Source organism: Bos javanicus, chromosome X, assembly GCF_032452875.1.
Source record: "Bos javanicus breed banteng chromosome X, ARS-OSU_banteng_1.0, whole genome shotgun sequence".
NCBI lineage: Eukaryota > Metazoa > Chordata > Mammalia > Artiodactyla > Bovidae > Bos > Bos javanicus.
Window position 1 is genome coordinate 4,833,045 of NC_083897.1, and position 12,109 is coordinate 4,845,153.

Here is a 12,109-nt window from a genome sequence, read left to right on the forward strand (position 1 = left end):
TTCAACTGTAACTTCACAAGAAACTGAGGTGCCAGGGTAAATTATAGTATACAGCAAATAAGTTGTTAGCTAATAAAAAAAGTACCAAAGACCGTGAATGAATGATATACACGAATAGATTCAAGATTCGCTTTTGATAAGGTCTCTGCTACTCATTTGAATTCTAATATTCTCCCTTAGGCAGATGATCTTATCTATGCACAGCCCCTAGGAGTGTGTCTTTTTTATGAATGTCATCCATCACAGGTGTCAGGGAAGGGGAGACTATATCTATTACTTCCATCTCCCCCCATCCCTAGTAGTGCTGAATATATTACATTGTCAATAAATACTGATTGATTATATCCAGGTGAAAATACCATGCAATCAGGACCTGGAACACAGCTTAATCTAATTACAGGAAGTCTAAGCCTTCACCTCTTCCAAATCATGAACCCAACCCATCAGTCTTCTGGATACTCCCCTCAACCCCCATGTCGGTTTTTTCCACAATACATTTTGACATGGATTTAAGCTAGGAATACTGCTTTTCCCAGAAGTTTATAGATGAAACATTTACATTTTGGTTAAAAAAAATCTTCAGCAAGCCACTTGCATCCTATCGAAGTGTCTGATTTTAGACTAGCCAGCCATTTTTGTCAAAGACTTTATGACACTAAAAAACACAGCTGAATATATCCTGGAGTGTGTAATTATAGACCTGAGTTTACTCTCCAAAGGGGCTGGGGGGGAGAGGCAAAATCAACTTTCCCAAATGCAAATATCCTCTTGTTTCCAAAGAAATCATTTATAGGTTCTTTTAGGACTCAGAACTCTGGTCTCTAAGCATGACACACAGCAAAATGTGGCTAGGTTTTCCTAAGTCTTTTTGATCCAAAGTGTGGTTGAAAAATATACATTTGTAAACAATATGGGGGTGGGGGGGAACATTATAACAGTAGTAAAACAAAACCAATGAAAAACAATTATCTAAGAGGCAATAGTATAATGAGACAATTAAAGAGACCCATCACTGGAGCTGAAGAGCTAGAATTCAAATCAGGCAGTCCAATTTAAACACTGGTTGTGACATTCTGGGCAAGTCAACCTTGCTAAGAATTGTACAGTGTATTTCTCTAACACATTCTTCGAAAGCACGAGAGCCCTTCAGAGCGAAAAGACCTTTGCCATGCAAGTTAAGAGATTCCAACTTAAAAGTTTTTTTTTTTCCCTTCTAAGAAGCACAGCACCTAAAGGGATCCCTTCCCAAATTTTCAGTTTGTCTACTTTCATTGTATTAAGTGATGGACTCTTGTCCTCAAACTCTGATATCAATTCAGAATGAGGTTGAGCAAAGGATCTTAAAAACAAAAACACGAAAAAAAACCAGGACATAGGCATACAGTATCTATTTACACTTTGTTTTCAACTCATAGGTTTGTTGAGTCAACCAAGTCAAATCAACTGTTCCTCAGTTCCTAATGTAAGTAACAATTACCACGTGGTAGTTCCTGATACTCTGGATTTCTGGTAAATCTCTTAAAAATTAAAAAAAAAAAGATTTCAAGCTATGAAATATTGTTTTAAGGTCAGAGAGTGGGTAAGGAAATAAAAGATTTCCATTCAACTAATGGAAAGTGCTTATTGCTGAGTGGTGTTGGGCAGACCTCCAGAATTCTTTTTCAATGCAAGGCAGGATACCAACAAGTACTTATAAAGTACACTTTTGGAGCTGACAGGATCTCTGATCACTTTAATCTGAAATTATGATCGAAATGCTTTCATCACTACAGGAGGAAGAGCAGTCTTCTTGCACCAAGGATCACTGAATTCAGCTATAATGCTGTGAAATAATCCTTCATCACAAATTCCACTCAAGGATCCAGTGGAAGAAAGCTGCACTCACGGGAAATACGTGAATATCTATAAATCCTATCAGATGTGATAACCAATGACCAACAGATGAATAATAAGCCTGTCCTTTCGAGTATCTTTATTAAAACCAGAATAGTTTCAGGAGAACAGTGAACCAAAGTTATCAGTGGTAAGGCTACAGAAAAATCTCACTTTTCAATCACCTCCGAGAGAGAGAAACTGGTTCTTTGTGAAAATCTTATTTATTCTCCTCATCCAGGATGTTCTGGTTCCCCAGGTGAACCTTCACTACTGTTTAGGTTTATGTGAAGGGATATAGGTAAGATGGGGCTTCCCTGGTGGCCTAGCGGTAAAGAATCCTGCCAACACAGGAGACGCGTGTTCAATCCCAGGGTTGGAAAGATACCCTGGAGCTGGAGGAAAAAATGGCAACCCACTCCAGCATTCTTATCTGGAAATCCCCTGGACAGAGGAGCCTGGCAGGCTACAATCCATGGGTCAAAAAAAGAGTCAGACACAACTTAGCGAGTGAACAACAGGTAAGATACCAGCATTATTATATGGGATTATACTTTAATCAGTTGGTTTATAATCATCTGTACAGCTTAGCACTGATCTTAAAGTTCTCCATCTTGCAAAACCCAATGTAAGGTTCACAGAAGAAAAAGGTAACCAACTTAATCTAGTTCACCGATGTCTCCCCAGCGCTCACCAACGAAGACCTTCAACAAAAGCCTACTGAGTTAACCCCGTGCCCCCAGGCCCTGTGCCAGGGAGGCAATGGGAAGTTAACGGTACAGCAGACAGTCTCCACACAGAGACTAAATAAATCCACAGAGATTTGCCTAGTGAGGTGGGGGGCTAGGGGGAAGGGGAATAAAAGGGTGGAAAACAGGCTAGCCTAATAACCTAGGCATTTGGGCAAGATAAGACTGACTCCTATTCCTCCAAGTAAGTCACGTGGGCTGGCCTCCTTCAAGTCTCTGTTCAAATGTCACCCAACAATGAAGGCCTTCTGACCACAAATGTCAAAGAGGGTCAACCCCACCACTCCCTCCCTACCGGCTCTTTCTTCTTCCTCATATCCTGCCTCATTGCCTTCACCTGCTTATGGCACTCTGCAATTCTGTTCTTGACCTGAGGGGCTGTCTTCCCCCACTAAGAGGTAAGCTCCCTGAGAGCAGGAACCTTTCGCCTAGTGGCTTCCATCAACAACTGTGGGAAGGAGCGACTGCTCTACCAGTGAAGTACACACTTGGGAAATTTCTATAAGGTTTTCCCCCACCCAGAATAGCCTCCACCGTATAAAAACCAGAAGTCAGATTAGTTATGGGAATCAGTAACCACAGAACTCTGAAATCTATAATGTCACAGGGGAAACATAAGCAATGATGCTAGGAAAAGTTTTTCATCCACTACTCTAACGCCTCTAGGTAGCTTTTCTTCAGACGCTCTCTGCTGCTGCTGCTGAGTCGCTTCAGTCGTGTCCAACTCTGTGCGACCCCATAGACAGTAGCCCACCAGGCTCCCCCGTCCCTGGGATTCTCCAGGCAAGAACGCTGGAGTGGGTTGCCATTTCCTTCTCCAATGCATGAAAGTGAGAAGTGAAAGTGAAGTCGCTCAGTCATGTCCAACTCTTAGCGACCCCATGGACTGCAGCCCACCAGGCTCCTCTGTCCATGGGATTCTCCAGGCAAGAGTAGGCAGGTCTAATTCATTCCAATAAATACTAGCATAATTTAATCTTTGTGAAAAAGGCCAACACACAGGCTCTAAGAATTCCTTTCTATACTTACTCTAAAGCCATCTATTTTTAAAGAGCTACCTGGTAGAGCTGGGAGAGAGTTATAAAATTACCAAGTGAAACCAGTGCACTACCAGTTCATAAGGTCATAAATCCAGGAACAAATCCTCCTCCCTGGGACCCACTGCAGTGCTCAGGAACAGCCTGAATTTCACAGCAGATACTTCACTGACTTTCCAAAAAACTATTATTGGTATCCATTTTGATACATAAAGGTAAGGTGCAAAATCCACCAAGCAACTGAAGAATTGCTAAATTCTTAAACACACACAGGAGTTTGAAAATCTTCCAAGAGGATGTTAGTCCCAAACAATAAATGGCAAACTAGCAGATGAGCTGATGGCTTTTTTAATGTGCTTCTTTTCGCCTGTTTATTTTCTGCAATGAGCAAGCACTGGTTTTGTAAAAAGAACACACAAAAAAGCTTTCATTAAAAGGAAAAAAAATGACAAGCAAGCCAACAAGACAATGAATTTTTCCCCCTTTCTCTGCACAATAAAAGTGTTGTTTGTGCTGATCCAATTGGCAGAGAACTACTGATTACCAGATGCCTTGGTCAGATGTGTTCTAGTCACTGATAAGGTGCTTCTCACTGTAAACAATCCTCTCACAGGGTCATCTGGCCTCCCCAAGTGCTTCACAGGGGAGTCAAGGTGGCACATTACATTTGAGCAAAGCTCCACGGCCCCTTTCAAAAGGGCTAGAGGCTTTCCTGCACTAAATGCACAGCTAGATTCCCTTCTGGCATCAGGGCCCCTTTACTCTCTTATCCACTGAGGACCTCAAAGGGCTTTGTTTATGTGACTTATATCCACTGCTACTTGCTGTACTACAAATTAAAACTAAAAAAGGGACTAAAACACATCAGACCCATGAGAGTGGTGATGTCATCAAACATTCTATAGCTTCTGGAAAACTCCACCGTACTGAGGAGAGGATAAGTGTGAAAAAGACAAATATCTTAATTTCAGTCTGGAGATAGTTTTCATCTGACAGGAACTTCCCCCTAACTCCACCCTCAAAGATCCTTAAGAATCACTAGATGATCCAGACCCCTTCCAACTCCATGGCTCTGGAGCCAGATTCATCATCTTTTGGCACTACTGACATTCTGAGATGGGTAATTCTTTATGGGGGCGGGGGTGGGGGAGTGCTGTCCTGTGCCTTGTGGGATGTTTAGACACACCACTGGCCTCTTCCCACTAGATGCCAAAAGCAATCCCCAGTGATGACAACCCAAAATGTCTCCAGACATTGCTAAATGCCCCCTGGGTGAGAATCCCCCATTCCACGTGTTGACTTCATTCTTCTACTGAAATGTGAATTACAAAATGTGTGCCTCTCACTGCCCCTCCCGGGCCCCTACTGTATCTATTTCTTCTCTATTCCCACCTGAGTCTGCGCCTTCCGGTCTTTTATTAGGTCACAAATAGCAAGGGTCAGGTAGTAACAAGCTCAGAATTTATCAGGACAGGAAGAAACATTCTGGCCAAAGTTCACCTCTCAGGTATTTAAAGGCCTCGGGGACCTAAAGCTTGCGGGTGGAAGGGTGGGGGTGGGGGTGGAGGTGGGGCGCGGGGCGCTCAGAGCGCCAGCAGCCAGGACCTAGCAAAAACCCGATCCTTAGAAAATGACCTGCCCTCCTTCTCCTCCGAAAACCAGGCGGTAACAGGCCAGTTGTGTGAGAGAGAAGAAAAGGAGCTTCTGAACGCAAAGTGGCAGCATAAAAGACTCAGATACACCACCCCCAAAACCTCAATATATGGGTACCTTTTTTTAATCAGTCTAGCTGGAAGGAAGTAACAAAACTGGTTTAAAAAAAGATAAACAACTATGTCCTCAGCACCTCCAAGTCAGATATTCACTCCCCACCGAAGTTTGTATTCATCCCTTTTAGTCTCCAGAGGTTGGGTACAAGTTTTCTCGTCTGGAAATTGCCCCAGCCACCTTAGCTCCCCCTTCCCCATCAACACTCCAAGTACCAAACCCCAATTTATGATCTCTTGAATCACCCTTCCTCCACAGCGTTAAACTTCTACCCCACCAAGCCTCTCACTGCCCCTCAGAATCTCCCCCTATCTGCCCCCCCTCCTTAACCCAAGCTTCTCCACGCAGGCAGTCCCCTTCCCTCCCCAGTTTTCTCTCCCGCCCCACAGGTTCCCACCATCTTCAAAACTCTTCCTTGATCCTAGGACCAGGACTCTAATTGTCCGTGCCACCCCAGAATCCGCACGTACCGCCCTCCCACGCTCACCTCTCCTTAGCATCTCCCCCAAGTTACTCTTTCCACCTCTGCTGCTCTTCCCTACCTACTCCCTCGGCGTCCACCCGGACCCCTTGCTCTTTTTTATTCTCATGGGCCCTTGTCCCTCGCCATCCCTCGGTCGGGCCTTCGCTAGGTCACTGCTCATCACCTCGGGCCAGCGCCAACGCCCAGTGTCTGTCGTTCAGCCTCTCAACCCCCTCCCCCCCGGACCAGTCTTTCAGGTTACTGCCTCTGAACTGGGAGCCCCGGGCCCAGGATCAGGGACTAAGCAGAAGGGCCCGACAACTCACCCAGGACGAGGCAGAGGAGAAGGAACCCAGAGCCCGGAACCGGGGCGAGGCGGAAGCACACCATGATCCCGGAGAGCAGGCGGCGCCGACAAGAGCAGCGACAGCAGGGAAAAGGCTCGCGGAAACCTGATAGGAGGGCCGATGACCACCGACCACAACGCTGCAAAAGCCAGGACTCGGCGCTTTCAGCGCGGGTCATAAGACCAGGGGCGGGGCTCTTTCTTGCCCTCAGCCAATCAGCGCGCTTGAAAGCGGCCCTAGGGGTGGTGACGCTTGGGCCCAGTGGGCGGGATGACCACGCCCTGGCTTTTTGGTTCACAGTCATTTTTATGCTCCTAAGAGATGCGCGCGGACGGCCCTTTCTGAGGTTTTTAAAGCGAGACGAACTTTTTTGGGGGGTGTAGATAGTATAGATTATTTCAGTTCTGACTCCTTGAGAATACTTTTGCTGGAGTCAAAATGGTTGCTAGGTATTGCAACGTCATACCTACAGAAATAAAACATGATTATTCTCCAAACACTGTTGCCATGCAGCTCATGTCATTAGAAGGACAAGGGAGCTAGAGGGTGATATGGAGTCAGTGAACGCCAGAGCAGGCCTTGAAGTTCACCTAGTTACAACACCCTGTTTTTCAGATGGGGAAACTGAACTCAGAAAGAGGAAGAGTCTTATTTAAATATAGAAAGAAAGACAATGAGGAAGAGAGAAATAGCACAAGGGAAGAAAGGATCATCCATATTCCGAGCACACAGAAAGAGACACCATTATCTACCTGTCCATCCAACAAGCTGTTTTTCCTCTATCTATACACATGTAAATATTCTTTAATTAGAATTCACTCTAAACACATTATTTGGTATAGTTGACAATTGAACAGATGAAACCTAAACTCTTCAACAAATGAAAGCATTCAAAAACTATAAAGATCTCAAATTGGGACAAAGCGTCGATTCTCAAATGTTAGTTTCCAAAAGTGTCATCTGGGGATTTTTAAAAACATGCAGAATCCTCACGTCATTCCCCAGAGATTCTGAAACAGTAGGTCTGTGGCACTCCTAGGAATCAGTTCTTTTGTTTTAACAAGAACTCCAAGTGATTCTGATTCCTATGGTTCCCAGACTATATTTCAAGTATCAGAAAATAGAGCTTCAAAATCATCTAGTCCCAGGAGATCTTAATCTGGTTCCAATGGATGAACTAGGGGTCAGGGATAAGTGTCTGTGAATCCCCCAAAATTACAGGCAAGGTTTACATATGTGTATTTTTCTGAGGAAGTTGGTAGTTTTTACTATTTCTTAAGTAGGACTGGAGAAGGCAATGGCACCCCACTCCAGTACTCTTGCCTGGAAAATCCCATGGACTGAGGAGCCTGGTAGGCTGTAGTCCATGGGATTGCTGAGAGTCGGACACAACTGAGCGACTTCACTTTCACTTTTCACTTTCATGCATTGGAGGAGGAAATGGCAACCCACTCCAGTGTTCTTGCCTGGAGAATCCCAGGGACAGGGGAGCCTGGTGGGCTACCGTCTATGGGGTCGCACAGAGTCGGGCACGACTGAAGCGACTTAGCAGCTTAGCAAGTAGGACCTATGACTTCTCACCCTAACACCCACCCCTGCTCCAATATTAAGATCTATTCCCCCACTGTCCTTCGCTTGAATGTGATTAATTCCTGAAAGTGAGAACACTGAACGTGTTCTGTCATGAGTGAAACTGACTGCCCCATTGATAAGGCTGGGAAGCAGCTCTGTCCTGGATAACCTGCAGCTGAGTTGAGCGCTCAGAAGTGCGCCCCCCCCCCCATTATTTGTATTTATTTATTTTGGCTGTGCCACATGGCATGCAGGCATGCAGAATCTTAGTTCCCCGACCAGGTATCGAACCCATGAGCCCTGCAGTGGAAGCATGGAATCTTAACCCCTGGACCTCCAGGGAAGCATACTGCCCCCCACCCCACCCGGCTCAATCCTTAATGAAGGGACTCTGTCCCTTCTTCCTCAACTATAAACTGCCTAAATTTCATGTTCAGCGAAATGCTAAGAAGAGATAAAACAGCATAGTGGAAAGAACACTGGGCGGACATTCAGAAGAGCTGGGCGTGAGATACCTCTGACTGACATCATGACCTTCTCTTCATCTCTTTGAGCTTCTACATCCATAAAATATAAATGTGTGACTAGAGCTGTTTCTCAGCGCCGGCTGCACTCTGGGATCACTGGTAGGGCTTAAAAACTAGAGATGCCCCTCGGTCCCACCCCTTGAGATTCTCTGATTCAGTAGATAAGGCCTGGGGCCTGGGCACTGTATTTTTCTTAGAACTCCCCAAGACAGTATTAATCGGCCAGAGATGAACTGTCAGGTAATCCCAGCTTTACAAGTCTAGGATTCTATGAAAGTAAATGCTCATTTGTATAAGATATAAGAAAACAAAGTGCCCCATTGAGTCAAGAATTCCGTTTAACCAATTGTACTGAACTTCTTGCAGATGTCAATCAAATGAAAAAATGGAACAGAGAGAGATAGCAGCGGCCTTACAAGCTAAATCCGCCACCCACCCCCCACCCCGCCCCCTTCACCACCATTCTCGCAAAACAAACGCTGGTTTCTTGACCGGGACAGCCTTCTTCAGGAGACAGAACGGTGTTTGTGTTTTGTTGTTGTTGTTGGAGGATGGCGGGTGGGGGATTGGTGAGTAAAGGTTGGGTTATTTTGTCAGAAGACACAGGCTCAAAATTCTCAAACCTTTGTTTAATTTAACAACTTAATTTAATGTAACAACTCAAACGCAGTTGTTGAATGTCTCCGCGCTCGGAGATGCCGCGAGAACTACTCGCTTTTTTCTGCAGTGTCTCCCATCACCTAGCCAGTTGAAGGAACTTGCCCCTGACTCTTCTGCAGGAGAGGCGGATTCCTAAGTGGGACTGGGGTCGGTGGTTTGAAGAACTTTATGAGATTCCCCTGGCATCTGAGCTTCCCAGCTGTGGACTTGATTGTTGTTGCCAGGAAAGGGAGCGCTTTCACATGCACTTCCTCTCGTAGGGGACCCCGTGCCCACCTGCCTGCGCAAAACTCCTCAGTCCCCCTCCCCCACCCCTACCCCCAGCCCCACACCACCCCAGGTAGATTCTGACTCTTTCTGAGCAGCTTTGAGAGCAAGGAATCGCTGGTAAACACTTCCCCGAAAAGTGAACACACCGAAGGGTGGAAGAGACAATGACCCTCTAAGATCTGGTAAATGATGACAATGAAATGTATAGGTCCAAGGGAGGAAATGAACATCAATATATAGATTTAGAATAGAAAAATGATAAATGCTTATTAAATGAATGAATGAGCAGCCCTGAGGCTCTAATCTCATCTCCCTGCCATCTGTTGACTAAAGAAAAACACCGTCTAAAAGTTAGGTTTTATTCGAGAAACTTACTGGTCTATAGCCCATGAGACAGCCTCTCAAATAGCGCTGAGGAACTGTTCCAAAGAGGTAAGGCAGGAGCCAGGAGTTTTTGCTGGAAAAGAAACAAGTAATTGAACATCAAAAAAAATTACTGCTAATCACAGAAAACATCTCAAGTTAATGATTTTACTGCTTTTCTCTGCATGGGAAGATGCAAGAATCTAGGCTCATTGAAATTATTCCTTAGGTATGCATCTTAAGGATTTAGGAGCAGTATCCTGTTTTTCTCCGTCCTGAATCCCTTTGGGCAGGTGCACTGCAGTGGCTGATGGCTTGATGGGGTGGGGGGGGGACATTCTTTGTTTAGTGAAATGGCGGGCAACATATTTTTGCCTCCAAATCATGTAATTATTTTATTTGCATTCTTTCTCTGCCATTTTTCCCCTTTCCTTACCCCCCCCTTTTTTTTTTAAGTTTCTAGTCCACTCCTCTTTTCCTTTCCCCTCCAAACTGTGACAAGATGGTCATCACTCAGCCCCAACAGAGAGGTCACAGTGGACTCAAAGGGCTGCCAACCTCAACCTAAAATGCACTGGGCGAGTGGAAGCAGGCCATTGGAGTTATTCGTTTCTGCAGCAGCATTCTTCTCCACCTGCCCGCCAAAGAGCTGGTCTAACCTGCTGCTGCTGCTGCTAAGTCGCTTCAGTCATGTCCGACTCTGAGCGACCCCATAGACAGCAGCCCACCAGGCTCCCCGTCCCTGGGATTCTCCAGGCAAGAACACTGGAGTGGCTTGCCATTTCCTTCTCCAAAGCATGAGAGTGAAAAGTGAAAGTGAAGTCGCTCAGTCGTGTCCGACTCTTAGCGACCCCATGGACTGTAGCCCACCAGGCTCCTCCGTCCATGGGGTTTTTCAGGCAAGAGTACTGGAGTGGGGTGCCATTGCCTTCTCCTGCTAATGGCTCTCAACTTGGAGAGTGTATCACAATCACCAAAAAGTCTTTTGAAAACACAGATTACTGGGCCCCACTGTGGAGTTCGAGCAAGTCTGGGGTGGGGCCTGAGAATCTGCATTTCTGGCAACTTCTCATGTGGTTCTGATGCTGCTGATCCAGAAACCAAACAGAGGTCACCTGTCCTCTGGGGAATGGGGTTAAAGGTGGAAGAGAAGGGACTTCTGTTAACTCCTGCAGTATTTCAATTTTTATAGTAATCAGATTGTTTTTGTAACGATGGTTTTTAAATTAGTGAGTGCAAATCATTTTTAAAAATCAAATAATTTTTTAACTTATAAAACTGAAAAGAAGTGCACTTTCACCTTCCCCTGGACTCTAGCCCCACTCCTCAAAGTAATAACTGGTAAGAATCCATTTTTTTAAACTCTCAGGAAAAAATGATGCACGTACCTGCATATATATTTACATTTTAAATTTTTCATAATTACAAGCATACTCTTCATATTGTTTAGTGACTTGCTTTTCTCACTTAGTGGCATATTTTGAAGATGGTCCTTAAAAGTCATATATCTTGACCTCATTCTTCTAATTAGCTTTCACTGTGTAGCTGTATCTCGATTTATAAAAACCCAAAAATTGTTAAACCCGTTCCCCCAAACAAATCCCAAGATCTGTCTGCAGCACCACCCTGTGGTTAGCATAGGAATTGCATCACAAGAAAGTGAAAGTCTCTCAATCCCGTCCGATTCTTTGCGACCCCATGGACTATACAGTCCATGGAATTCTCCAGGCCACAAAACTGGAGTGGTAGCTGTTCCCTTCTCCAGGGGGTCTTCCCAACCCAGGGATTGAACCTGGGTCTCCTGCACCGCAAGCAGATTCTTTACCGTCTGAGCTACCAGGGAAGCCCACCATGAATAATAAGGGAATTTGAATAAATCATTTAGGGTTATGTGTTTTCATAAGCCTAAGTTTTATGCTGTTTTCCAAAGTGGAAACTTGTCATGAGCTAAGCATTGCTAGTGTGGCCAGAGCGGAATGGGGTCCACCGTTGTGATGCTGAAGTGGATTTTTGGCACCCTTTTCAGCCATCAGATTATCATGCAAACTTGGGAAGGTCAGTCCATGCTCTGTGTGCATCTGGTCTTCCCCTTCACACACCCGCTCCTGACTTGGAGGAGAAGGAACATACTCAGCTGGTGGCAGGAAGTTGCTTCTTAGAGGAGGGCCAACTTTAAATACGAATCAGTCTCTTGTGTACGTCACCTTCATTATTTAGAGAGGGCTGGGATAGCATTGGACTGCCACGATTTGAGTCCTTCCTCTGCTACTTACTAATTGTGTGACCTCTGGGCCTCAGTTCCCACATCCCTAAAATGGAGGTAATGATAGGAATATTTATCACGTAGGATTATGGGAAGGATTGCATGAGGTACGGGGAAAACGCGGACGTGTAGTGCACTCAACAAACACTGCTGTCACTGTTATTAGTGGTAGCGATTGTCGCATTCCTTTCTCTGCCAGTGTGTCACAGACCTAAAGAA

At 45.2% G+C, this 12,109-nt stretch overlaps 1 protein-coding gene across 3 annotated transcripts in view; it reads right to left on the minus strand.

The window, feature by feature from the left end:
• Window positions 1-6,420, minus strand: part of LAMP2 (lysosomal associated membrane protein 2) — a 37,930-nt gene extending 31,510 nt beyond the window's left edge. Inside the window, exon 1 of one of the 3 annotated variants that reach the window (XM_061408595.1) lies at window positions 6,215-6,419. In XM_061408595.1, the coding sequence (XP_061264579.1) occupies window positions 6,215-6,413 (199 nt within the window). In that variant the 5' untranslated portion in view covers window positions 6,414-6,419. Of the gene's footprint in view, window positions 1-6,214 lie in introns of all 3 variants that reach the window. The other 2 variants (XM_061408596.1, XM_061408597.1) reach the window with 2 other exon arrangements.
• Window positions 6,421-12,109: the final 5,689 nt, after the last annotated feature.